We start from the raw sequence: 27374 nt of genomic DNA, 5'->3' as shown, positions 1-27374 counted from the left end.
AAATATTGAATAAAGTATCATTACGAAAGATATTGATCGTAAAAGTTATTTTAAAATTAGCTTTTGTTGTTTTTTTCACGGAAAAAATGGGGAGTTTGTATGCATCATGTTGTTGGTTGATTGAAATTTCCTGCATTACCGATAGAGCAATTACACTAACACTAAACTAGTGAAATGTGTGATGCGTTGATTGTAGATTATCCTATCTTTAAAATGTAAATAATAAATAAAAAAACAAAATGGGCCGTTCAAAATTTCCCGGAAAACCATCGAAACATGTTAATAGGAAAAGAATTAATGTTCTTCCACCCACCTCAGAGGGAATTATTGAATCTAGCAGGTCTATGACAGTTGAAACTGTTGCAGAAAACAAACAGGTAAACATAAACAGTTTTGAGCAATAATAACAAAACCAAACTATATTTGATTCATTTATGATAAAAAAACATTTTCTAATTCTAGGGCGCCGAAAAAGATGTCGAAAAAAGCAGTGAAAGTGTAAATTTAAACAATATAAATACAAAAGTGTCATTGAGAAGAAGACTGAATCGAAAAATGCAAAGTTCGAAAGCATTGATGAGCAATAATTCGTCTAAACGTGGTCTAATATCAAAACTCTGTAATAAAACAAGTGTTTCCTGTAAACTCTCAGTTAAAAGCAAATTAAATTGCACAGCATCAAGGAAGGCAAACATCAATCGCAAATCAGTGCATGCATACTCCCCAATAAAAAATTTCCGCCAGTGCAGAACAGGAATAACAAAAGAAAGTAATAATCTCGTTGGAAAATTCGTATTGCCCACAAGAAGTGTCCATTCATCGCGTGTAATAAAACCAAACAAAAGATTCATAAACGTGGACTTGAGTGACACATTAACGCTAAAAAAGCGCGTCATCACCAAAAGACATTGTATAAAACAAAGCGAAAACCCGTCGAAAACCAACAAAAGTGACAGTGCGTCAGAACCGCCAACAAAAACATTCTCAAACGGGCGCGTCGTCCTCCGTCAAGCGCGCTTGAAACTCCACAACCAAACCCCCAAAGGCTCCGAAGGCCCCTTCTCCAGCAGCTCGACGAACGGCTCTCCGCCGGGAACAGTGACTTGTGGTGTCTGTGGTGCCGTCCGTTTCTACCGTTTCGTAAAACAAGCGCGCAAATTCAACATCTACAGCTGCGAATCATGCCGGAAATTCATCTCAAAGATGATAAAACGGCAGTCATGCGGCAAGAACCTCAGCAGTGCTACTCTGGTTTGCCACAAGGGACAAGGAATGTGCCACGTGCCCCCCATAGTGCGCAGCCAACAAATGAAACTCATTCGGTGCGCCTACAAGTCCCGGTGCCCCGCCTGTTGGCTGAAAATGTGCCTTCGCTCCTTCCAAATGCCCCAATCTTTGAAAAACAGCCTAATCCAACTACTTCCAAAAAACATGCAAGGCTCTAACGTCATGTTCAACAACTCCCTACCCTTATTGTGGCAAGTCAGCGTTCAAAATATCAACAAACCTGAACAGAAAACGGTGAATCAACGACCCGTCAGGTTTAAAAACACTAAACCTGTCACGCAATCAACTCCAACTTCCGATATTAAAAGGCAAAAAATTGATCTGAAAGGACCGAGAGTCAAACACGTTTGTCGTAGTGCTTCTATAGTTTTGGGTCAACCCTTGGCCATGTTTCCAGGTGATGTCGAGAAGAAGAGAATTGAGGAATGCCCAAGAAAAGCACAAAAGACGAGTGAAAACATTGAAACGCCACAAGTCAAGTTGAAAGATGTAGAATGCAGCGAAAATGAATCCGATAATGATAAATCAATAAAGGTGCCATTGGTACTAAATGAAAATTTAATTTCTCAAATTAAAAGGGATAGAAACCATAGAGTGCCTTTTTCATCCGTATCTTCGTCTTCGTCACTTCAGTCTTTCACATCTTCAACGTTTACGTCTTTCAGTGAAGTGAGTATAATAAACTTAAACACTTTTTACTCTAGTAACATTTCTAATTTCAGAACAAATCCGATTTTGAAAAGAAACCCAATCTACAAGAAGTCCAAAACATGATCTCAATCAATTATTGGGATAATTACGATTTAGATGATGTCAATCAAAACGGTTTTTGTCTCATTGCCTCTCAACAATTTCCAATGCCTGCTATTTGTTTTCTTTGTGGCAGTGCTGGACGCGAGGCACTTTTACACTGTTCTCTCTGTTGTGAACCATATCACCCCTTTTGTCTTGAAAGAAGTCCTCAAATTACCGCCAGCAATAACAGACAAAACGTATGGATCTGTCCAAGATGCACCACTTGCAACGCGTGCAACCAAGCAGACAGACAAAAAATCCACTGTCAAAAGTGCTCCAAAGCGTACCATTCGGAATGTTTAAACACAGACTGGGCCGGCAAAGGTAAACCGATGGTGAGTAGCGTTTACCACATTATTTTAAATTCAACCACAAATAGCAATATTTTTTGACCTGTTTCATAATACAGTTAATTGAAAACCTAGTGCTAAAAGCCGCAATTTTGTAGATCTGTTCAAAATGCCTGAGTTGCAAAGACTGTGGTGACATAAACACTGCAAATTTTTTTGGGAATTCGTCGTTATGCGTGACCTGCTTTAAACTACGGAGGAAAGGATCATGTCCCGTTTGTTTGATACCATTTAGAGAGATTGATACGAACGAAAAGGTGCTATTTTAAGTTTTAATAATTTTTTGTAAACGAGTTGAGTTTTTAGATGATGGAATGTACAAAATGTAAAAAGTGGATTCACGCGGATTGTGAGGATTTATCAGAAGAGTATTATCACATCTTGAGTTATCTTCCCGAGTCTGTTAAATACTTGTGTTGTGTGTGTTCGAAACATTCACCACCTGCTTGGCGTAAATCAGTAGAGTCCGAACTGAAGTATAATTTTAATCAAGTGTTGCGGTTATTAAGCAAAAACAAAACAGCTAAAAATATGTTAAAGTTAAATCTTTTAAATAATTACGTTACGTTGACAAGAACTACCGATAGGAAAAGTGATTGTGAGAATGACGGCGATGACAATCAGGAGAATTTAGTTACATATTTTAATAGTTTTAAGAACAGTGACAGTGATAGGACTGAAGCGCCTTTGAAGAGTTTCAGTGATTTTAAAATCAACCAAACTCGGACTTTGACTGTGCTAGATATTAAACGTAAAGCAAACTCGAATGAATACAGTTCAGTGAAAGACTTTCATAAAGAAATGGAAGAAGGGTTAGCTCAGACACAATCGGATGAGTTGGTAAATATCTACCGATTAATTCTCAAATCAGTATTTCCTTGGTTTGACATTTCTCAAGACTCAAAATGGAACAATACGAAACAACGATTTTTATGTAATAATAACAATGATGAAGACATTTGTGGTCAAATCGAATGCGTGTCAATAGACTCGAGATATTGTTCGTTTTGTAAAAGTATAGGTGATGGTTTAAGCCATCTTGAATCTCGGTTACTTTACTGTGGACAAAACGAATGGGTGCACATAAACTGTGCATTATGGTCGTCCGAAGTCTATGAAGAGATCGATGGTTCCCTCCAAAACGTCCACAGTGCACTCTCAAGAGGTCGTCTAATGCGTTGTTCGTATTGTAAACAAAAAGGGGCAACAGTTGGGTGTTGTTTCAAGAACTGTTGCGAGATTTATCACTTCATATGTGCAAGAACCGCTAAATGTCATTTTATGCATGACAAGACTGTATATTGTTGTAGTCATGAACTACCGAAAACTAGTAGCGTTATAGTCACATCTAATGATTTTAATATTCGGAGATCTGTTTTTGTCGAGTTGGCTGATTATAAAAAAGGGCAATATTCACAAATTGAAAAAGTTAACGTCATGGTTGGATCACTTTGTGTTACAAATCTTGGAAAAATCAATCCTGTTATGTCGGATACTATTGAGGCTATCATTCCGGTCGGTTATAATTGTTCAAAGTTGTTTTGGTCAACAGTTGAGCCTTGGAGATTAGTTTCGTATAAAATATCAACTTCGATTTTAAATGCTCATGTTAATAATCTTCACGTTGATAAGAGTTTCACCGTTGATCATTCGTTACCAAAGTCGGTAGTTGAACGTAAATTGAAGGAAATCCTCCTTTGGCACAAGGATATAGACAAGAAGAAGTTGGATGTTATTGAGTTTGATGATGAGGAGGAGCCTCAAAACGGAGCTGATCTTTTATCACCTGAAATCACCGATGCTATTTTTGAGGAACTCCCTCATGAGTTGCTTGATGGAATCTCAGTACAGGACATTTTCCCGAAACTTATGTCTTACGAGGATTTTATTAGTATGGATTCGAAATCAGAAACGACCAACTCTGATAACAACGTGAACAGTGAATTGAAAAAATCAGAGGAAGTTGAAACTATGGAAGAGTTTGACGATGTGAAAAAACAAAAAACTTGTAGTCTGACACTGAGTTGCAAATTGGATAATAGTTTTTCTCCTGTGATTAAGAAACGGAAAATAACCCCACGTGAAAATAATTTGTTTTTTCAACTGTTACAAGTCGATGGTAACTTTGATGACAGTTCGAGTGATTGTGGGTCACCAGTGGGTGTTAATAATGTAAACATCTGGGATTCAGATGTTTCCGAAGAACCAGTCACGTGTGAACGTTGCCAGTGTACTTACCGGACACAAGCAAGCTATAAAAGACACTTAGATGCATGTGAAATTATTTGCACGAGTGAAAGTGATTCAGAATTGAATCAAGATCAAGATACGAATCATGAAACAACTCAAATTCACGTAACTGAAACAACGACTGTCAACACTGAAATACCACCACCTGTTCTCATAACGTCATATGAATCTTATCAAAATGAAATTCACACTTCTGTGTTAAATACTCAGACTTTTGTAGCATCGAAATCGAATTCAGAAGTGATTACTGTTCCTCAAAATCCGGAAATAATTATCCCCCAAACCAAACCAGTGGTTAATAGTGAAGTGTTTACAGTATCGCAATCGACTGTCTCAGTTAACGAACAAACCTCGCAACCGTTTTGTTTACCTCCAACTGTCTCTCTTTGTGTCAACTCCCCACTACCGGTTAACCCGGTATTAACCGCTATTAACCCTCAAATGGAGTTTCAACCGATACAATCCATGCCATACTCGACTAATGTAGCTCCTGTTATTAATGTAACACCCCAAAATCAGATTACTTTCACTGATAAGTTATTAAATAATTCAACAATTATCAATTCGATGATTAACGTTCCTGGAAATCGATGGGTTAAACCGGTGGAGCAAAAAAGTCCGACTAAGATTTTTAAAGGAAGAAGATCGATTGCTGCTAAGAGGGGTCATGAGGAGGAAACAATTGTGATACCGGCAAGTTCGGCCCCTGTAATTGTCCAACACTTGCCATCGAATAATTTTATTCCGACTTTTGTTGACACTTTCCAACAACAATCTGGTCAAAATGTACAATACGTTACAACGATTTCACCTCAAATCAATTCAACGATAAATCCACAACCGTTGGTGCAGTTACAAGCTGATAGTAATTTGATAAGTTTGTTGCCTGGTATTCAACCGACGATGATTATTCAACAACCACGAGTTTTGGAAAATCAGTTGATTGTTGATGGGAATGGTTCATTGAGTTGGACACCACCGCAAGTACAACCGGTCTATTACGGTTTTGAGACTATAGTACAGAACACTGTAATGCAATCTCAACAGTTTCTACCAACAACAGTACCAGGAGTTTTAACTGCCAATAGTAGTTATTCTACAACGACACAAGTATTCCAGACCAGTAAATTAGAACCAGTATTAGATGTGGCAACGAATAGTTTTGTTCTACTAAACACAGGACAATTGGTCAATTCACAGTCACTCGAAGTACCTCAAAATACACTAACGAATGTTATACAACAAACAGAAATCAATCAATGTAAATACTCAACACCTGCATTTCAAAAACCGAATAATCAACCAATTAGTGTCACTAATACGAATAGTATTACACTACCTACAGCACCTTTTGTCCCAGAACAAGGAATACCAACCAATATTGTCACACCAACACCTAAATCTGTACCAACAACACAAAATCGCCCCATGAGTCGTGTCCTCCCAATGCAAACTTTAAAAGAAACGAAAGAACCAAACAAAGTTAAAATACCAACAGAAAAAATTGAAGCAATTAGAAAAGAAATAAAAATCCTGGAGAAAGTCGTAGAACCGGTGATTGAACCTGACAAGAAACCAATCGAAACTCAATTAGAAAATGACATAAATGAAGCCAAGAAAGACTCTCCTTTGAAACTAGTGTTCCAAAAACAGACCCAAGACGGTTCATACAAAGTCAGTAACAATGTCGAGGAACCTACAATAAGCCCCAAAGTAAACAATTTTAAACCAACTGAACCGCCGTATAAACTAAACAACAATTTCAACAATCGCAACTCTCCGGTACAAATAGCACCGTTAAAACCAATCAAGTCGAATTTTAACCCCCCAAAACCACTACACATTCTATCACTTAGTGATAAACAAAACCGGCCTGAAAAAACCGAAAGGAAGGTTGCCACTATTGACCCTCCAAAACATTTTCCTCTCGAGAAAAAGGAAAATGAGAATGTCCCATCTATACTTTACACAATTGAGACACAGGATGGTTTTCGGTATTCATCAACTTCCATTGCCGACTTGTGGACTAAAGTTTTCGAAGCTGTGCAAAACGCACGGGCGGCTCACAATATGCCACTTTTGCCCTCAGATTCCACAAGTATTGTTAATAGTTTGCAAATTCTCGGATTGAAGACTTCAGGACTTAAGTATCTCATTGAGCAATTGCCAGGTGCTACCAAGTGCTCGAAGTATAGGCCGATGTTCAACTTTCCATCGAAATGTATAGAAATTGAGGACGAGCTTGTGGGGCACACGCACGGGAGTGCGAGGTGTGCACCACACATTAAACGAAATGAACCCTATGATATGTTCAGGTGGTTGGCATCGAAACATCGGAAGCCTGAACATAGTCTATTCTGTTCAGATTTAGTGCCAAGGTAAGGGATTTTTTTTTTAATTTTTTTTTTTTTGACTTATACGGTTTGTAGAAGGGGCTCTGTAAATAATTTACCAATGGCCATGCGATTCCGACAATTGAAACTCACTAGTAAATATTCAGTGGGAGTGTATCGTTCAAAAATCCACCGACGTGGATTATTCTGTTTGAGGGATTTTGAAGCAGGAGAAATGGTTATAGAATACTCAGGAGAAGTAAGTTAAAATTGAATAAATAACTATACTAAAAACTTTCTATAGGTTATTAGATCAGTTTTGACTGATAAGAGGGAAAAGTATTATAATTCGAAAGGAATTGGTTGTTACATGTTTCGAATTGACGATAATTTGGTTGTTGATGCGACCATGACCGGAAATGCGGCCAGGTTTATAAATCATTCTTGTGATGTAAGTTATTGTTAATGGTGGGAAATCCGATTAATTTGCTTATTTTTTAGCCGAATTGTTATTCTAAAGTTGTTGAAATTTTGGGTCACAAGCACATCATCATTTTTGCTTTAAGACGAATCATTTGTGGAGAAGAGTTAACATACGATTATAAATTTCCCATTGAGGAAGATAAAATTCCATGCACTTGTGGAACACGGCGTTGTCGGAAATTTCTCAACTGATATTTAATTTGAATTTATGTTTTTATCAGTATTTTTTCTTATTTTCATCGAGTGAGCTCAAAAGAAATTGAACAAATGACGAACTTTTTTTTTATTTTATACTTTTATTTTGTGTATGTAATGTATATTGTGTTTGTAATTACGGTTGTATATAATTGAACTTATGTAATCTACTTCCACGGTAGCACCTATTTGCCATTTTAAAGTTATTACATTCTTAAGTTTTGTCAGTATTTTTTTCAAATTTATGTATATATTTGGCTGTGAGATTTTATGCATTTGTGCCATTGGCTGCATAGGTGCTATAATACTATATAGTTATAAATTTTGATAAAAAGTGAATATGTGATATGTTTCATAGTCCAGTGTAATTATCTAGTTATACACGCGAAAAATTACTTTTATTTTGAGTAATAATACTGGTAATTGAGTCGTGTTTTGGAAACGAATGTGAAAATACAATTTAGAATTCTCTTACGTACAAATACAGATCTTATTATTGTACATTATTCCTTTATATAAGTTGTAATTATGTTCTGCTATGAATTAAACGCCCGTGCATCAAATGCTACCAACAGTTCGAATTGTGTTGTATCATTTATAAAATGAGCAAATATATACTCCACTGTATGATATATTACATCACCCAAACAGGCTTTTTTGTATATTAATTTTTGTATATAGTTTTTTTTTAACGATTGTTTTATTTATAGGTACCTATGGCAAACAACTTTTAACTGCAAATCTCATTCAAAACTTAAAACTCAAATGTGTGTGTGTACAATAACGAACATGTTAGAAATTGTGATTGTAATTTTACAAATGACAATATCGACATATCAGTTTTTATTAGTAGAACAATGGAAAGTTCTACAGCGTGATAAGAGGCCTTGTGTTGTATATAAATTGAACGATTTTACAGTGTCTTAAATTTTTATTGTATATAAAGATCGTGCTCCTTCTGGTGCTTTTACTTATACTAATTCGAGCAGCTGTGCTATACACTTGTAATATTTCCAATAAAACATTCAGAATAAAACGATTTTTTATTTATTTTACAAAAACGTAGTCCAGTACACAATATTGAGAATAATAAACGAAAACGGGAAGAAAAACCGAGAAAATTGGTCAATACAAAGAGCTATGTTTTTCCCATGACAAAAAGTATCGTATTGTGGCTGACTGGCAGTACTAAAACGTGGCTCATCAATTCCCTAAAAAGAAAAATCACAAAAGCAACTCATTAACTTCACATACCCTATATTCATTAAACTGCGAAGTGATATCTTCATCTGAATACCCTTTCATGGCTTTTGTTGCAACAGGACCCATAAAATTATTAACAACAGCAAATTCCATCAGTGATAAAAACACAAAAACCGAACAACTGGACATCCACACATCGATTGCTTTAACATAAGAGACAGGAGGAAGAGATTGTTGAGACTGGGTATTTTGGGTGGCTAAAGTTAGTAGAGAGGTAACTCCAAGGGTTACCCTTGCTGGAATAGCTTCAGGTTTAATCCAGAAAGATATCCATGACATGACAACAATCAAAGCTGAGGGAATGTAAGTGTGGAACAAGTGGTAACCCAATCTGCGTTTCAAGTTAAAAACAATGGCCAAACATGTGAAGTTACCTATGTTTTAATTTAGAAAAATTTTTTTTGGTTTTGTTGACTTGCCTGTGGAATATTCAATTGTACAATCCGTTGTGTAATTATTAGAAATGTCGAGTTGAGGCAACTCAATTGTGGGATTGACAACAAGAGGATCAGTCATATTCCAAATAAAAACCAAGTCGTGATCAGTGTGCGACACTGAAATTTTTTGAATAGAATTAGATTTTATTCAAAGGAGTTACGCACAACTTTCAATCATCATGGAGCAAATCTGGGTGTCATGTGGGTACGACTCGAAATGCATAGCACATGAAAGTACAAGAGTTAATCTTAAAAAAAATCAATTACACGGTGTTAACACTCGTTCTTACTTAGACATATAGAGTAAGGTTTTATCGTGATAGAGCCACAAATAGTGGTTTGGTATCGTCATTTCATGAAACGTTACACTTTTCGCATTTTTAAAAAAACAGTCAGGTCTCCAAATATTATGGAGCCACTCCACATCTAAAATCCTGTATTCCTCGCTCATATTCTCGGGAAATCGGAGTCTGGGATCTCTCCAACTTTGCGCTAGGAATATATCCGTGACGTAAGTCTGCAAAAAAACTTAACTTACGACCTGACTTTGGGCAAGACTTGCCATCGATTCTTCATTGATTGAATCAAGAGAGAGGACAGTAACGTGAAAGTAGACAACAGTTGGTTGTCCTTGAAGTTTAGGGGCTCGATTTTTGTCGTAATGTTTGGGTTTTGGTGGTAGAATGTCGCTCAATGAGAGACTGGTTTCTTCAATGTGGTCACGGTGCTTTCTACTAAAATGATTGGTTCATTTGATCATCTCGTTTAATGTTAAAATTAGTAACAAGGGAAGGGGGCGTAAATAATAGTTAGTACCTACTTACTAGGTATGAGTGCTCTTTACATTTGAGATCATACACAGAGCCAGTAAAACACAGAATACCATAGTGAAGTACGATTAATGTAATCTCATTAATGGTCGTGATAGACACGGGGTTTCTACCACTGTTAGCTACACTAACGACTAGCTCCTTTACAGTTTACACTAATTTAATTATACTAATAATAAGCTTAGAATAAGTTACAAATTAAAAAAAAAATCACCGGGTGAGAACCCGTAGCAATGCACTGTCTTAAATTAGTTCAGTAACTTTAAGGAAGATTTCAATGTGAGATCCATAGGATGTTCACGCCGTACCTACTCCTATAACTATACACACTTTAATACTACTTTGTACAAGTAAACACTTTACATTATGTACATATATTTATGTCTACTATTATTACACTTATAATTTTCTCTTCTAAACATAACTATTTCAAAACGTTGATTTTGTTGGTTTGCATAAATGGTCAGGCGAGTCGTAATATGAAAAAAAAGTTTATTTGTATAAAAATACAACCAAATTTAAGTAGCTCAATTTAAATAACAATACTTGTCCCTAAGTATAAAAGCAAATAAAACGATATGATAAATTAAATAAAATGCAATGCACATCAATTCCGCTATAAAGTATTCGAGATATTTCAGTCACAATTAGAGATTTAGTACACGCAGCCGTCTTGATCCGCCCCAAGAAAAGTTACTGGGCTAAAGTTGCAGTGCCAAAGTAAAAAAATAATTCTAACTCATGCACTATGCAAGTCAAGTATAGATTTAATTTAGTAATTATCACATAAGAAGTGGACTTCTGAGGTCAATTCTGATTACCGTCAGACCCCAACCTGTCAACAAATAAATTCCACAATTACTCCTAAGTATTATTGCTAGTTGCCATAGTAACAAACATTTGTTGAAAATCGGCCAACTCTTGACCTAAGATTTCAATTCCTTGCGAGCCACTACGACTTGGTTCACCGGAAGATGGTGCTGCTTCCTTACTACCAACATTGCTTTTTTTTTTCTCAGACTCGGTACCATCAGGTCGTCGAGCTGGTGTTTGTTTGCAGGGAATGACAGGTTTATTGGGGGGAATTGGCGGAGGGACACCTCGTCCCGCCACGGCCCCCTTCTTGGGGGGCGTTTGGGGGGCAGTGGTCGCTTGGTATTGAAATGCTGCTTTCGGTTGAGATCGCGTTACTGGTGGCTGTGTTGAAATTAACTGAAATTTTCTTTTTGTTAAAGTACTAGTTGAGTGCCCTTACCTTTGGCACAGGGGGCGCAATTGCTGTCTGACGCAGAGCCTGACCCGGTGTTACAGACTGAGCAATGCCCGTTGCTACAATAATAAATTAGAAATAACACAATGAAAAAAATTATTATTACTAGGGCCTGAAACTGGGACACTTGAAACAGTCGCCGTCGGTTGTACCACTTTAGCTACACTACTAATCATAGGAGCTGCACTATCACAAGTTGTGTTATTTCGAGTTTTAAGTAATTCATAATCTGATTTTAATTTTTGTAATTCAGCTTCCAATTCTTGACATCTAAAAAAATGTTATTATGTTTTTACTGTTACGTAATTATTTACCTAGCCTCTTTTATGGCAAGTTGTTGTGTTAATGATTTTTTGTCAGCTTCGAAAACATGTAATTGTTTTTCAAGTTCAGCCTCCATTTGAAGTGATTTTTTGCTTTCTTCTTCTAAACCTTCAGCCATACTATCAATCCTTGATTTTTCTTCAGATAATATCTAAAATTTCAAATTTGTATAAGTTGAAACACAAAAAGTGAACAATTACTTGTGCTAAATCTTCACTTCTTTTTCTCTCCTCGATATATTTGACTATAATTTTTTTCCTTTCAGCTAGTAGAAGCAGAACAATTTGTTTTTGTCTCGCTCTTTCTTCATCAGCCATTTCTAATTGTTTTTTAACTTCTTTTTCTAATTTTTTCCTTGCAGCCCTTTCCATTTCCAATTCTTGTCTTAGTCTAGTTCTCTCCATTTCTAAACCATAGGTGATATCGTCACCTTGAGCAGTATCATGTTCGTGTTTACATTTCTCTTCTTCTAGGTCTTGTATAACTTTCCTATGTTTTGCTTCAGCTTCTTTTAGTATATTTATCATATGTTGATGAGCACGTCTTTGTTGTAGCGCTAATTGTTCTAGGGCTTGCAACTGTTGTTCAGCTGCAACAGCCATTTCTTGTTCATTTATAACAGGTTTCGCATTTGGTCCATCTGCAATACTGTCTCTAAGTAAAGCTGTGTAGGGGTCAGAGGCCACCGCTGGTCTATAGCGTCCCACATTCACCACTTGTTTCAACCTCTCAGACTGAATAAATAAATTAATAAGAGAAAAGACTTAAAAAATACGAACCTTCAAGGTGGCAATTGCAATATCTCGAGCCTGAATTTCACCTTCAAAATACGTGACTAATTTAAGAAGATCGGTTTTTGAAAGTTCCATTTTGGGATTTCTCTGTTAAAAATCAAACTAGAATTGTGACTAATAATTGTGTGAACAACCTTAAGAGTGTTACTGCCAGCACTTGTCCTATCTAGTTGTTCAAATTGATTTGGATCTGTGGAAGCCCCCGGTTGTTGTTGTTGCTGTTGTTCCGGAACACAACTTAAGGAGCCCCCAAACCCCATTCCTAAGCCACTCAACCATCCATTCTGCTGATTGTTATTAGAAGCCATGTTGAAGGATTTTTTCCAGCTTCCCTAATTTCAAACAGCTAAAACATCGCCAAATCTATCATTTTCTCAATCGATAATTGCGACATTATCGACATTATATTCCAAACGTAGAGTTCAATCAATTTACAGTTTGGAAAACACTCTTAGAGGTTAACGTGAACAATCGATTAATTTACTCATAACCAAGAGAACTCCTCTTTAGGGTATTTGAGTTTTTTGCTCACACGACAACAAATTCCCCCAGAGATCAGATGCAGCATCATTTTTTTAATTTAGTTTCAAATTTTTTAACACTGTGACTTTCAAAGTGTTTTAAATTCTAAATAATTAATTTATTTGGAATTTATTTTTTGGTCCACCTGTAATCTGGAGTCACAACAAATTCAAGTATATTTCATTTGACAGATGACAGATGTTAGAAACTGTCAGTTCGTGATGTGTAATCAGTGATTGATAAATAACGCTATTTAAATGTGATAAATCTCACTGTTTTTGATAGTGTGTTAAATATGTTCAGCCGTTTTAAAAATGCAGTTATAGGTGCTGTGAGTGGTTTAGAGACAAACGGTATACCAGCCCCCAACGACCCCCATTCCCATAACAAACAAACTTTGGCCCCTAAATTTTTGTACGGCCGTCCTGCTTTTTTGAATTTGTCTGAAGATGAAGTGCAAATGTCGGCCGACCACAGACTTAGGCCTATCATTCACCCTAGTATGCCTCTGCCCCACCATGCGGGGTACGCAGAGTGTGTCAACGCAGGGAAGTCCAAGTGGAACGAGGATCAGGCGGTGTACAGGCAAGGTGTCTTGACAAGGGTAGAATATAATGATAAGCAAGGCGTTCAAAAATTTTCCATCCCCTATACTTATTATGGCATTTTTGATGGCCATGCTGGAGTTGGGGCAGCTCTGTGTGCTTCAAATCAGCTCCATCATATTTTACATGTAAACTTCACTCTTTGATGATTTTTATTCCGAAATTGTCTTATAGGAAAAGTTGGTTGATGCCCAAGATGACATTTGGATAGCTTTCAGTGAAAAAAAGAAGCTCAAATCCAAACCTAGTGACTTACTTATAACAGGTGCTTTAGAAGCTGCTTTCAAAGAAATGGTGTGTGGTTTTGGTCCACTATATGTATTTTAAATTTGCAATTACAGGATCAAGTTATAGCCGAGGATAGGACTAAATATCAAGCTGCTGGTGGTTGTACAGCATTAGTAGCCCTATTTATTTTAGATAAATTATTTGTTGCAAATGCAGGCGATTCTCGCGCTATTATTTGTAAAGATACTAAATTTACACTAATGTCTATGGATTTTACTCCAGAAAATGAACGTGACAGAATTAGAAGGCTTGCAGAACAACAACCGAGTTTATTAGGTGATTAACTGATTTTTTAAGTTATAGTTCATTAAGTCGCTAATTGATGCCACTCAGAACACCTGAGGTAAGACTTATTTGGTGGTGTAACTAAATAATAAAAATAACAAACAATTGTGCGAAAAATTAAGTAATCGTTAGAGACCCGGAAAATAAAATTTCTAAAAAAGAATATAAAAAACAAAATTCATACAATAGTATAATAAAAAACAAGTTTATAAACACTCGCATTACAATGCATGAGTATATAGTAGATTTCATTGAAACTGGCATAATGGTTTGCTATGGAATTTTATATTTAAGTTTGTAGCCCTGCGAATGTCACTAGTATAAGGGCAAATGGGGTTTTTGTTTTTCTTTGATTATTTACCTACATAGTTTGTTGAACTGACTGACATTTGTATTCGTTTTTTCACTATTTTCGTTGCTTGTTATTCCTAGTATTTTTTCAAATTATAATTAAAAATTGGTTACTTCAGGTATATTCTGAAAAAGGCTTCTTTAAAAATTAAATTTTCACTATCGTAACCTTACATTTTTAATGACAAATTTAAATCCTTAATATGTAAAGCCTCTTTCACATTTAAAGCGTGGTTTACACAATCATGGCCTACTGTTGTGCCAATTTAAATGGATTATATTTGACAGTTAAAATTTTTGACATTTGACGTATGTAGTACCCAAATTGCTTAAATTGCATTAATTTCTATGAAATAACAATTTCTCACTTAAAAACGACAGTGATGATAAAAGTATTGCATAAAATGTTGCCTAAAAACAGTGTCACAAAGTTGTGACACCGAAATAGAAAAAACATATTTTTTATTCTTATTTTGCGCTATTTCGGTATAATTTGGAATTTCACAATTACGAATTTTCCGGCTCATAATCAATACGTGTTAGTTGTAGTTGCGATAACAAGATGTCACCACCAGTTCGAAACTCCATTTTATGGCCATCTTAGTTCCGTGCGCTACCGATAGAGGTCGCGTTATTAGCGGTTTTTGTGTGTGAAAATTTAATAACTAACGCATTTTAATGTTATTGTAGATTTGGCTTTGCTTTTATGATTAGAATTAACGTTTCGAATTGTGTCAATTTTTCAGGCCAAGAGTTTACATCAAAAGAATATGTTCGTCCTCCCAAATCTAGCGAACTTGGTAAGACAATAATGTATAGAGACGCTCATATGTGCGGTTGGGCCTACAAGACCCTCCAAGTGGATGATCTCAAAGGGTCGGTTATAACCGGTCAAGGGAAAAGAGTAAGCGGTTGCCGACACTTGAATAAATCTATCGTTTGTTTTTTGTAGAGTCGAGTGATGGGGATTATAGGAGTGACCCGAGGTTTCGGTGATCATGATATTGTTTCTCTTTATCAAAGAACTCCGATAAAACCGTTCCTTTCGTCGCATCCCGAAGTGCAAGTTCACAAAATAACGAACGTTACCGAAAATGAGGTCCTAGTGATGGGCACTGATGGATTATGGGACGTTGTGTGTGGTGCGAAAGCAGCAGAAGTCGTTGCAAAATCGTTAAATACTTTTATGGAAAAAGAACGTTACGTTAGTGCTGCTACTTGTTTAGTCGGGTCGGCGAGAGGGTCACTAGTGAGTGAGCATAGTTGGCAACTTAAAGACGGAAAACCATCCTCCGCTGATGATATATCAGTATTTGTTATACCTTTATTACCTTATAAATTAGAATATGAAAAATTACTTGGAAAGTATAGCGAAACCACTGAAAATTGATTGATTTTTGTGTTGCTTCGTCACTCCAAAGATTAGTGATACGCATACGAGTCATTATTATATTTGAAGTTTTCATATCTTGTTACATGGTTTGTACCTGTGCGGTTTTATATTATAGATCAAGGTCGCATGTATTTGGACCTTAACCATTCATTCCTTATATTTTGTACCCGATTGGGAAACGTTTGCAATAGAAATGATACAAAAAGTTTTTTTGTTTTTTTTTTTTTTTTTTCCTTCACCCAACTACGGAAAGTGGACATATATTCTGCCGGAAGTGCCTATAATACACCAATTTTTCATATTAGCCTAAAGAACTATAATTTCCGGAACGTTCGCGCGTCCTATACTCATGCACATTAAATCATATATCATTTCCATACAATACGGCACAACATAAAACGAAAGCAATATATTTTCGGAAAATTTTATATTTACTTTTAAAAAACATAAAAAGATTTGCCGTGGTTTTTATTGAAAAGGGTAGGGGTGCGCGTCTACAACAGATGGAGTTAGAACAGTTATATTACCCTTGCATGTGTTCACCCCCGCTTATGCTAATTCGCGAAGTGAAAATAATGGTCTAGGCCTCAGTTATGAATAACAATCGGTGCGACTACACCTGTCCTGAGCTGTAAGTGAATGAAGACGAGCAAAGACAGCAAGAAATAATAATTTTGCTTGTGTAAAGCGTGTAATAAAACGTAACGACAGAACGACTTTTTAATGACTGTATTTATGTTTATAAATTTGTGTTCCGAAAAGATATGAAGGAATTAAACCTTGCAGTCAGCAATAAAACACGTATAAAATATGAAATTGTCGTATTTTGTACGGGAATGTAAATTGACATAAATAACGAAGGAAATATATAATTCCGAGACCAGAGATGGAATAGAATCGGTCTCAGTGTAGCACAGCCCTAATAAAGCGTCATAGTGTTTCGCTTTTCCCTTGACTGAACTTGCTTTCCCAATGACGACCTAATGAAATTCTATGAGCCATGGCGATGAAATATAACCTAACGGGGATGAAACCGTTTGCATGTATATGGAAGTCAAGCAGCCATTTTCACTATTAACGATCAGTTTAGTTGACGAAAACATACTTCAATATCAAATCAAAGACATTCTGCTATAACATCCTCATAAAAACATTTCACAAGAGACTTCCTTACCTTATGGTTCATGTTATAGTTTTACGACCTCTTAAGGATCATCCCTTATCGAAGAACTAAATGTATGACTTGATTTTACTGAAGCGATTTTCACAATTCTTTTTATTTGAATCCGGTTCTGTTCAAAACGTGACAATTTCTCTAGGGAGGTTGTTACACATTAGCTGGAGGCAGGGCCGGAAGCCCCGACTCACAAAGCGGCACCTGATTGATATTTTCCATGTATCGAGTGATATATTTGAATGCACAAATTGGGTAATTGATAAAGTCTGAATCTGGAAGAGAGCCGAAATGCCATATCCGGTCATTCCAGTGTGAATAAATCGGAACATTAGGGAAACAATAACTCAAGTTATAGCACCAAGTCTAAGTAATAGAAGTTGTTATTTCTAACGAGAACAAGATATGGGCGCAATCTCCGTGCAAATATATATAAGAAGACGCAACTTCCGGTTTAGGAATGGACGTGCTTTCGCCGGAAACTCCAAGTGAAGTTCAGAGGAAATCGGAAGTACTGCAAACAAGGATGATAGCGCGCATTCTATAATAATATACTTTGCTGATTGCTTTCTGAATGATGTTACCATTTACCGTTGCCAGAACAACATTTTTTATACAGCAATTTCCTTGTTTGATCACATGACACACTTAAAACTAATCCTCACCCCTCGACGGACCCTCTCTGACCAACGGATTTATTTCCACTAAAAACAACTTTAAACTTTATCGACGATGCCAAATTCAGGGAACATTAAACCAATTTCAATAATTACAAAGCCCTAAAGTTACGGAGGGTAAATATGTATACAGCATGTCCCCAGACTGAGTTCACAAGAGGAAAAAAAAATATCTTTCATTTTACGCAAAAACATTTTTTTTGAAATTAAAACTTTCCAATTTTTTTGACAAATGAGTTTACGCAAGTTAAATAACAAAAATGTTTGTGAAAAACATGATTTTTCATTTAGTTAAATAATTGTTAAAGTGATATCGTTGGCAAAAAAGTGATGTGATGGGTCTTAAGACGCAGAGAAAAAAACTACAAGACCAAAATCAAGAGAAAAATAAACTTTTCTTTGTCTTTAATTTTGACAAATCAGCTTACGCAAGTTAAATAACAAAAATGTTTGTTAAAGTGACATAGTGTTCAAAAAAGTAATGTGAGGGGTCTTAAGAGGCAGAGAAAAAATTACAAGACCAAAATTAAGAGAAAAATAAACTTTTAAATCTTTGATTTTACGCCAAAACTGCTGAGGAAAAATATTTTTTTGATATGAAACGAGCAAATCTGAAATTAAAACTTTTAATTTTTTGACAAATGAGTTTACGCAAGTTAAATAAAAATTTTTGTGAAAAACAATTTTTAAAAAAGTCATTTTTAACAAAAAACAAGAACAATTATTTTTCAATTAGTTAATTAAATGTCAAAGTGATATCGTTGACAAAAAAGTAATGTGATGGGTCTTAAGAGGGAGACAAAAAAATTACCAGACCAAAATCAAGAGAAAAATAAACTTTTCTTTATCTTTGATTTTACGCCAAAACTGCTAAGGAAAAATATTTTTTTGATATGAAACGAGCAAATCTGAAACTAAAACTTTCAATTTTTTTGACAAATGAGTTTACGCAAGTTAAATAACAAAAATGTTTGTGAAAAACATAATTTTTAAAAACGTCATTTTTAACAAAAACAAAACAATTATTTTTCATTAGTTAATTAATTGTCAAAGTGATATCGTTGTCAAAAAAGTAATGTGCTAAGGCTTAAAAGGCAGAGAAAAATATTACAAGACCAAAATCAAGAGAAAAATAAACTTTTCTTTATCTTTGATTTTACGCCAAAACTGCTAAAGAAAAACATTTTTTTGATATGAAACGAGCAAATCTGAATTTAAAACTTTCAATTTTTTTGACAAATCGGTTGTGAAATAATAAAATGTTTGTGAAAAACATAATTTTTAAAAAAGTAATTTTTAACAAAAAACAAGAAAAGTTATTTTCCAATTAGTTAATTCATTGTCAAAGTGATTTCGTTGGCAAAAAAGTAATGTGATGGGTCTTAAGAGGGAGACAAAAAAATTACAAGACCAAAATCAAGAGAAAAATAAACTTTTTTTTATCTTTGATTTTACCCCAAAACTGCCAAGGAAAAATATTTTTTTGATATGAAACGAGTAAATCCGAAATTAAAATTTTCAATTTTTTTGAGAAATCAATTTACGCAAGTTAAATAACGAAAATGTTTGTGAAAAACACGATTTTTAAAAAAGTCATTTTTAACAAAAAACAAGAACAATCATTTTCCAGTTAATTAATTGTTAAAGTGACATCGTGATGGGTTTTAAGAGGCAGACAAAAAATTACAAGACCAAAATCAAGAGAAAAATAAACTTTTCTTTATCTTTGATTTTACGCCAAAACTGCTGAGGAAAAACATTTTTTTGATATGAAGCAATCAAATCTGAAATTAAAACTTAAATTTTTTTTTTGTCAAATGTGTTTACGCAAGTTAAAATAATCTTTTCTTTCTATTGAGTCAGAATAATAAAGTTTCAATGAAAAAAAAAATTTATTCCTTTGAAATTTTGGAGTAAAATCAAGGATAAAAATTTGTTTCCTCTTGTAAACTCAACCTGGAGACATAAAGTTTGTTGTATTGCAAAAAATTCTTATTTCTTGTGTAGTATATTATATTTGGAGTAAATCTCGTATTGCATTAAAAATCGATGGGTCCGGAGATAAAATTTTATTTGCAATTTGTGCATCCCTCATCCCCTACAATTCGCAAAGTTTTTTGAATAAAACTGAAGACATATGAAGCGTGTAAAATTGGTTTTGAAATGTAAGTATCATTGACGACTCGAACAGACCCAATATCTTTGTCACCCTTCAAATGTGAGTTGTGTTGGGCATTGGTGAGTGGTCAGCAAACCTAAGGAATAATAAGAAGGGGATACTTCACTCCACAATTGAATTTTTTCAGCTATAGATCTAGTAAAATGTGAAATTGATATGACGCATCCTTAAACTTCGCTTTTATAGTGGATGGAAATGGGATCGCGCAAGGGGGCCTCTAGTTTATTACCATGAATTAATCGAATTGAAAACATGTCATTTTTGATGCTCGATTTTTGTCATTTGTATCAATTGTAGATTTCATTCGGAAAAGTGTCACAAAATGTTATAATTTGTCATGTAGTTTAATCTTTCGTGTTTAACATTTATGGCTGACGTCGATTTATTGCAGTTAGATCCATTGATTTAAAATATATGCCAATTTAAGTTAAATTTGTAATCAATCAATGGGTAAATGCATGTCACATGCACAAGGCTTTACTAGGGGTTGTGGTAGTGGACCACATACGGTACCACATAATAGCATGTTGCAATACCACCTACCTAACAGGATCGCAACATTAAACCTAATTACTGGAATTAATTGACATTAATTATTAGATTCAGCTACTCAAATAGTGGCCGATTAATTGCGCTTATAATACATGCAAAAAAGAAAAAACTCACCTCGATTGAAGTTTAATGCCTGACAAAACAAAGCAACAATTTATGTGTCTCGCGAGAAATTAAAATAAATTAGTGGGAGCGTTTCATTTTTGAAAAATTTTACGTGAACAGTTTTATGAAACTGTTCCCAAAAGAAAAATTAAATTCAAAGTAAAACCGTAAAATCTGCAATAAAACGTGTAATGACTCTATTTGCCTAATTACTTAGTCTTTTATATGTTTTTCGTTATCAATAATAAGTTTTTCCTCAGGATGATGGAATAATCTCTTTTCGGAAGACTTACGAGATTAGTTCTTATTAGATGAACAATCCTCCCTACAAAAATTAATGTCACCTAAAAATATCTGATACGACATTAACTGGCCTATAAAACGAAACGCACAACCTGAAGCAAATCTCTTTGCCAATGTAATACCAAAAGATGCAATCTAAAATTAGTTTCTTTCTAAGTTGCAAGAACAATTCGCGCGATTATTAAAAGTTTTTGTTATTACGACCACAACTTGGATTAGTTCCCAAAACTAAATGTCCTTTCTTTGCTCGCTGTAACAAATCGATACAGATTTCCGTCATCTATTGTCGATGTCAGACTAATCACTTGCATAAAACTGTCATCAAATATACATATTCGGGGATCTGTATCGGTCCGATACTTGCAGTCAGCGATTTATTTAAAGGCAAAAAATATACACAACGTCATTTTTTATTCAAATGCATTAGGATATTAGATACGTGCACAAGATTTATTACAAGCGAATTCAAATGAATGCCGCAAATGATAAAAAATATCCCATCAATATTGTCAAACATTTACAACCTAAAACTAATCGTTTTTACTTGCTTAAAACTTACATTTCTGGAGAGGGACATTGTAGATCATCACGTGAGGCTCGGATAATATGCGCATATATATGCACGTATTTTCACAAAAATATGCACAAGAAATATGCTCCAATATATGCCAAATATGCATCGATATACAAAACTTTTAACAATAAAAAATCAAAGCTGGGATAAATTTTTATCCTCGAGTACACTAAATTTTGTATTTTCGGCATGTTGAACTGCACATGATGAACGAGTTGAGTTCTACAAAAATATTTTTTGTTAAAGCTTCCAAAAAACGAATTTACACCTCTTATTAATCAAAAAAATTTTGCTACCATAGTAACCAAATTGACTTTTTCGTCCGGAAAAACTGTTTTTAGGGATTGAGTACCTAAAATAATCATTTTACGTTACTACGTAAAATACTTTTAAACAAAAGTTTAAAATACTTTAGTTTACAAAATACTTTTTGTTGAGTTCGGAAAATACTCATTTTAGGGACTCAAATGAGTTTCCGAAACAGCTATTTTCGGAAGCGTATACAAAAATAAAACATTTTTCTCATGAAGGTTATTATTTAAGAATTACAACTATCTATCTACTTTATATTTAAAAAAATAATACATAAATTATAATTTTGAGAAAAAAATCGCATAACTCAAAAACAAGACAAAATTTCGTTCTCAAAATACGATCACATTTTTATATTACTTTAATTTATATATGAATTATTATTTTCTGGAGGTAAATGGTTTAAAAAAAACCGCTTGGTTTCATACTTTATATTTAACCCTGTATAAAACGAATTTAAAAAAAGGAAACACTCAGCAGGATACTAATTCTCTAAGTCTGGCTTACGAATTACAAGTTATTTTCTCATTAACATATTTTGTAATTGAATCATTTTTCTTAAACTGTCCAATTTTTAATCGGAAATTTGTGATTTGAAGAAAATATGCACAAATATGCAATATATTCTAAAATATGCACGAAGTTGCCAAAATATGCACTTTTTATTTGGCTTATTTTAATCAAAAAACATTAAATATGCATAGAAAACTTACAATTTTATTGATATACCTCTTAAAAACAAACATGCATTTTGCATATAATCCGAGCGTTAAATTCTTCAGCATACTACTTACTGTACTAGTTAAATCAATAAGCACAAATCTCAACACAACTTCTCAGTTGTATTATTATTATTATATTATATACAGGGTGTCTCAGCAAGTTGAAAAAGTCCATTAGTGACCTTTAAAGGTACATAAAAAAAATTATATAGGACATTGATAGATACTAATCTAGTCTACCGCCTAAAATTTTTTTCAACTATACAGCGTGTCTCAAATATAAGTTACAATATAAACTTGTMTTTTTTTTAAATGAAACATCATATGTTTCTTAGCGTTTTTGGATGTAGATTTTATGACAATCTTTTTAAGATAAACTTTTATTGGTCGATTTTGCTTAGTTTTAAAAATAAGACGGTTTGTTTGACGAAAACATGCACTTTTTAAAAACTTATTACACAAAAACTGAGACATCTAGAAATATTTTTTTTTACTACCGCAAAGAAGAAGGTTGTAATTTTTTTTAGTGTGTTGCATTTGCAAATATAAAAAAATTAAGCGTTTGTTAAACGTTGAATGAAATTTCAATAGAACACCCTATTTATTGTTATTGCATTTAAAAAATTATTAAATTGTCTTTCTAAAATTATTTACTTTTAGGTGTCAATAACTAAAAAAATATTTATCGTTAAACATTCAAAAAAAAATACTATGTTAAAATTGAATTTTATCTACTCTTTTCTGAATTGAATTTTATAGTCTAGATGATAAAAAATACATCCATTGTTGTATATCAGAGATTGTTAGTTGCTAGCGATCTTTGACATTAGATTTCATTGTTGAGTTTTACTTTGACATTTATAAATTTCGACCAAAATTGACTACAAAATTAGTGAGACAATTTATCAATCTATTAGATGTAAAAACAAAAATTAGGGTGTTCCATTTAAATTTTTTAAGTTATTTTTAACAAACTTCTTAATTTATTAATCTTTACAAATGCAGAACACTAAAAAAATGTTGCAGCTTTAAATTTTGTACTTTCTTCTTTATAGAAGTAAGAAAAAAGTTATTCTAGCTGTCTTAGTGTTTGTGTAATAAATTTTTAAAAAGTGACTAATAAAAGTTTAGCGTAAAAACATTGTTTTAAAAGGCTACATCCAAAAATGCAAAGAAAAATACGGTGTTTTATGTAAAAAACACAAGTTTGCATCTTTTTTTTTTGGGACATGCTGTATGATTGAAAATAATTTTAGGTGATGCACTAGATTAGTATCTATCAATGTTATACACAATTTTTTTTTAAATTTCAACATTGATAGGTCACTAGTGGACTTTTTCAACTCGTTGGGACAACCTGTATACTTTTATTATTATATTATACAGGCTCGCGTAAAAGTATGGATACAGCTAAATATATTCAGAACGATTTAGCAGAGCACGTTGAAATTTACCTATTTTCTGGTCAAAGTTCAGGCGCAAAGATCTAACGATATATAAAGACAATATTTACAAGGCTAAAAAAATTACATTTTTCAAAATTTAATTACTTCGATAATTTTTTTTAATTAAGGTAACTCAGAAAAAAATGCTCTTTTTAAAAATAATAATTTTGACCCTTCTTGACATTCAAAAAAAAATCAAGTTAGCCTTGTATCTCCAGAACAAATGGAGATAAAAGTTTGATAAACATCTAAGGCGATAGAATTTAAATACTTTTAAACATATACCAAATTTCAATAAGTTTTAATGAACAGTTTTTAAAATATTAAACTGTATCTACATTTTTAGCGACCCTGTATATTATATTATAATGCACTATTATTGTTACCTAAACCTGTTCCGGGTTGTGTCTCTCATCTCAGTTGAAATGTGTTTGTTTGTGGTTATTTTGTTAGTCGTGAGTTCAAGTTGGCAATTTTGGTCGATTTAGACAAGTATGGTATTTTTCAAGAATAGTGTAAATTGACAATGACGTATTTTCAATGTGGGCTTTTTACTGACTAAACTAAATTAACTTAACGAGTAGTGTTTAGGTGACGGAGCGAAGTGCCTGTTTTGAGGCAACGATACATGCATCACTCCCTAATTGAATCCTGGTCTGCATCCCACTTCTGACACCTGACACTACTTTGCACTTGACATTTGCCTTCTTCGACATTTGGAAACTTAATTGCGTCAATAAGAAAGAAAAACAATCGGATTTCCACTTCTGTGTCGAGACATAAACGCAAATTATGTWGATACATCAATTTAAACAAATTCAAGTATCCCCCAAAGTAACGTTCGTTATAAGCTATAAAGTCACATTTACGACTTGCTTTGAATAAACCCTGCGTAAATCATGTCGAAATCAGACCATACTTTTTACTATCGAAATTTTAGTATCTACGAGAAGTCTTAACATAATCCTAATCTATTCACACTCATGTGAGGACTGTGACAATGATGGGATTTCTCCCCACGGCCAAACAGTTCTCACAATGATCGGTTTAATCCAGAAATTAAACGAGAAGTGGTGTGTAAGAAAAAAATTCGATAAAATTCGCAATTGTTTAAATTGATCGGCTTTAACCCGGAGGGTTTGTTGCTTATTGTATTTTTACGACGCGTCGTCTTAGATTAGGAAATGTATTTGCATCCCTTGAGAATTCAAGCGAAAGCATTCACGCAGCTTATTTTATAACTCCTATTTGCATATCTTCATATACTAAAGTCAGTCTAAATAATTCTTTATCTTCCGCGATTTGATTTGCATAAGGTTTTCAAATTCCTTATTGATTTTTCATATCAGTGGYAAACTAGGGTGAAGGTCCCAAATAAGATAAAAATATTTATTAGATTTTTTGTTTTGTTTAAGGAACAAAGGAATGTAGAAACATAAGCTTTAATATTTTTGGCAAATGTTGCAGTTGTTGAAAATATATCCTAAAATATYCACGAAGTTGCCAAAATATGCATTTTTTATTTGGCTTATTTGAATCAAAAAACATTAAATATGCATCGAAAACAATTTTGTTGATATACCTCTTAATAACAAATATGCATTTTGCATATAATCCGAGTTTTAAATGCATCAGCATACTACTAACTGCACTAGTTAAATCAATAAACACAAGTTTCAACACAAATTCTCAGCTGTACTATTATTATTATATTATATACAGGGTGTCTCGGCAGGTTGATAAAGTCCATTAGTGACCTTTAAATGGTAAAATTATAGATACTAATCTAGTCCATCGCCTAAAATTATTTTCAACTATACAGCGTGTCTCAAATATAAGTTACAATATACAAACTTGTGTATTTTTAAATGAAACATCATACGTTTTTTAGCGTTTATGTAGATTTTATGACAATGTTTTAAAAACTTTTAATGGTCGATTTTGCTTAGTTTTAAAAATAAGACGTTTTTTTAACAAAAGCATGCACTTTTTAAAAACTTATTACACAAAAACTAAGACATCTAGAAATATTTTTTACTACCGCAAAGAAGAAGGTTTTCAATTTTCTTATTTATTTTTCATATCAGTGGGAAACTAGGGTGAAGGTCCAAATAAGATAAAAATATTTATTAGATTTTTTGTTTTGTTTAAGGAACAAAGGAATGTAGAAACATAAGCTTTAATAATTTTTGCCAAATGTTGCAGTTGTTGAAACTTGAAAGTGGCTTAATTCTCATAAATTAAAACAAAGGAAACGCGCGCTTCCTTAAGAATGATTTGCAGGATAATTAGTTTTTTTTACTTTGATGCGTCTCTTATTTCACCCTTCCTTTTTGAAAATAATATAATTAGTGTTAATCTTGTACTCGTAAAGAAAGCTAAGATGTTTTAAGACGTTTACTTTTCCGAGGTGTGCAGTGTGCACCCTCGCATAATCACTTAAAAACTCCAACTGTTCTACATCTCGTACAATTAAAGAAGTAATTAAAAAATTATAGGAAGGYAAAGAGAATAAGTGAGCTGAAATCCTTGTAGAAAAGAGGATTGGATCCAAATACATTAAGTGATTGTTTCTGTCGTGTATTGTGGCAATGTATTTTTAAGTGAGAACTGTTTCGGTGCAAAAACTTTGAAGAAATATCGATARAATTTCCTCGAGCGAAGCAAAATTATTTGCTCGTAAAAGAGAATTAATTCCGACAGAAGCCATTAAAATGATTAAATGTTATCAACAATAAAACACAACAGGAAAGCGTATAAATGCATTGTTATCGATACAATCAACGCTAAAATAAATATTGTATTAATTTGTTCGGGATTATTCAAGCGAAAATAAAATTCTGACAAAACAAGATTGCGTGTAAAGGATTTCTGGAGTCGACATCTTCAAACAACAAACTCCACTTGCACTCCAGGCTCCTAGATCCTTTATCTGCCCGTAGCTACACATGTTGCTTTCACTGAACTGTAAGAAAATACACCCGCCAAATGATTACAGCTTAATCAACCTTGCTAAAAATAAACTTTATCGAACTTACCACTCCCTAATCCCACTCTTTCAAAGCTTAACCCTAAAACAACAAATTCAAATTAGATCCTTCAAAGAGACGGATCAAAATTTTTGATACTGAAGTGACTTTTATTTATTGTCGAGTCCTCGTGCAATTAATGCATTTGCAGACAGTGAGTCAGAAATATTTTTGTTTTTTGTAATAGACGACGTGAGCAGGTCGGCCTATATGGTTTCTTATTTACCATTTCGTTAGCTGTTGAATT

The 27374-nt window shown here is 33.8% G+C and overlaps 4 protein-coding genes across 7 annotated transcripts; 2 read left to right on the top strand and 2 right to left on the bottom strand.

The window, feature by feature from the left end:
- Positions 1 to 155: 155 nt before the first annotated feature.
- LOC123006768 (histone-lysine N-methyltransferase trithorax) lies at positions 156 to 8723 on the top strand. Its single transcript, XM_044401521.1, has 8 exons — positions 156 to 377; positions 463 to 1956; positions 2010 to 2417; positions 2531 to 2689; positions 2739 to 7060; positions 7112 to 7274; positions 7320 to 7466; positions 7517 to 8723. Exons 1-8 carry the CDS (start codon positions 240 to 242, stop codon positions 7688 to 7690), a joined length of 7005 nt encoding a protein of 2334 aa, XP_044257456.1. The 5' UTR covers positions 156 to 239; the 3' UTR covers positions 7691 to 8723.
- LOC123006771 (glycine receptor subunit alpha-2) lies at positions 8591 to 10347 on the bottom strand. Of its 2 annotated transcripts, none has more exons than XM_044401527.1 (7): positions 10218 to 10347; positions 9956 to 10127; positions 9684 to 9910; positions 9559 to 9641; positions 9376 to 9510; positions 8922 to 9330; positions 8591 to 8872 (listed from the first exon to the last, which is right to left on the bottom strand). In XM_044401527.1, exons 1-7 carry the CDS (start codon positions 10277 to 10279, stop codon positions 8746 to 8748), a joined length of 1215 nt encoding a protein of 404 aa, XP_044257462.1. In that variant the 5' UTR covers positions 10280 to 10347; the 3' UTR covers positions 8591 to 8745. The 2 variants fall into 2 exon arrangements, with proteins under 2 accessions (XP_044257462.1, XP_044257461.1); XM_044401526.1 differs by having other exon boundaries at positions 8597 to 8904; positions 8948 to 9330.
- A 351-nt stretch (positions 10348 to 10698) lies between these two features.
- LOC123006769 (CTTNBP2 N-terminal-like protein) lies at positions 10699 to 13316 on the bottom strand. 3 transcript variants are annotated; one of them, XM_044401523.1, is made up of 8 exons: positions 12746 to 13314; positions 12597 to 12698; positions 12018 to 12551; positions 11808 to 11968; positions 11600 to 11763; positions 11479 to 11552; positions 11122 to 11435; positions 10699 to 11058 (listed from the first exon to the last, which is right to left on the bottom strand). In XM_044401523.1, exons 1-8 carry the CDS (start codon positions 12917 to 12919, stop codon positions 11031 to 11033), a joined length of 1551 nt encoding a protein of 516 aa, XP_044257458.1. In that variant the 5' UTR covers positions 12920 to 13314; the 3' UTR covers positions 10699 to 11030. The 3 variants fall into 3 exon arrangements, with proteins under 3 accessions (XP_044257458.1, XP_044257459.1, XP_044257457.1); XM_044401524.1 differs by having other exon boundaries at positions 10699 to 11420; positions 12746 to 13316; XM_044401522.1 differs by having other exon boundaries at positions 10699 to 11435.
- LOC123006770 (protein phosphatase 1H) lies at positions 13155 to 16263 on the top strand. Its single transcript, XM_044401525.1, has 5 exons — positions 13155 to 13866; positions 13913 to 14032; positions 14080 to 14302; positions 15409 to 15566; positions 15615 to 16263. Exons 1-5 carry the CDS (start codon positions 13429 to 13431, stop codon positions 16050 to 16052), a joined length of 1377 nt encoding a protein of 458 aa, XP_044257460.1. The 5' UTR covers positions 13155 to 13428; the 3' UTR covers positions 16053 to 16263.
- Positions 16264 to 27374: the final 11111 nt, after the last annotated feature.

The sequence above is a fragment of the Tribolium madens genome, unplaced genomic scaffold, assembly GCF_015345945.1.
Source record: "Tribolium madens isolate multiple individuals breed KSU strain unplaced genomic scaffold, Tmad_KSU_1.1 Scaffold_2;HRSCAF=44;Tcas5.2_LGX, whole genome shotgun sequence".
NCBI lineage: Eukaryota > Metazoa > Arthropoda > Insecta > Coleoptera > Tenebrionidae > Tribolium > Tribolium madens.
The sequence above is the reverse complement of the archived record's forward strand: the minus strand, read 5'-3'. Positions and strand labels throughout refer to the sequence as shown.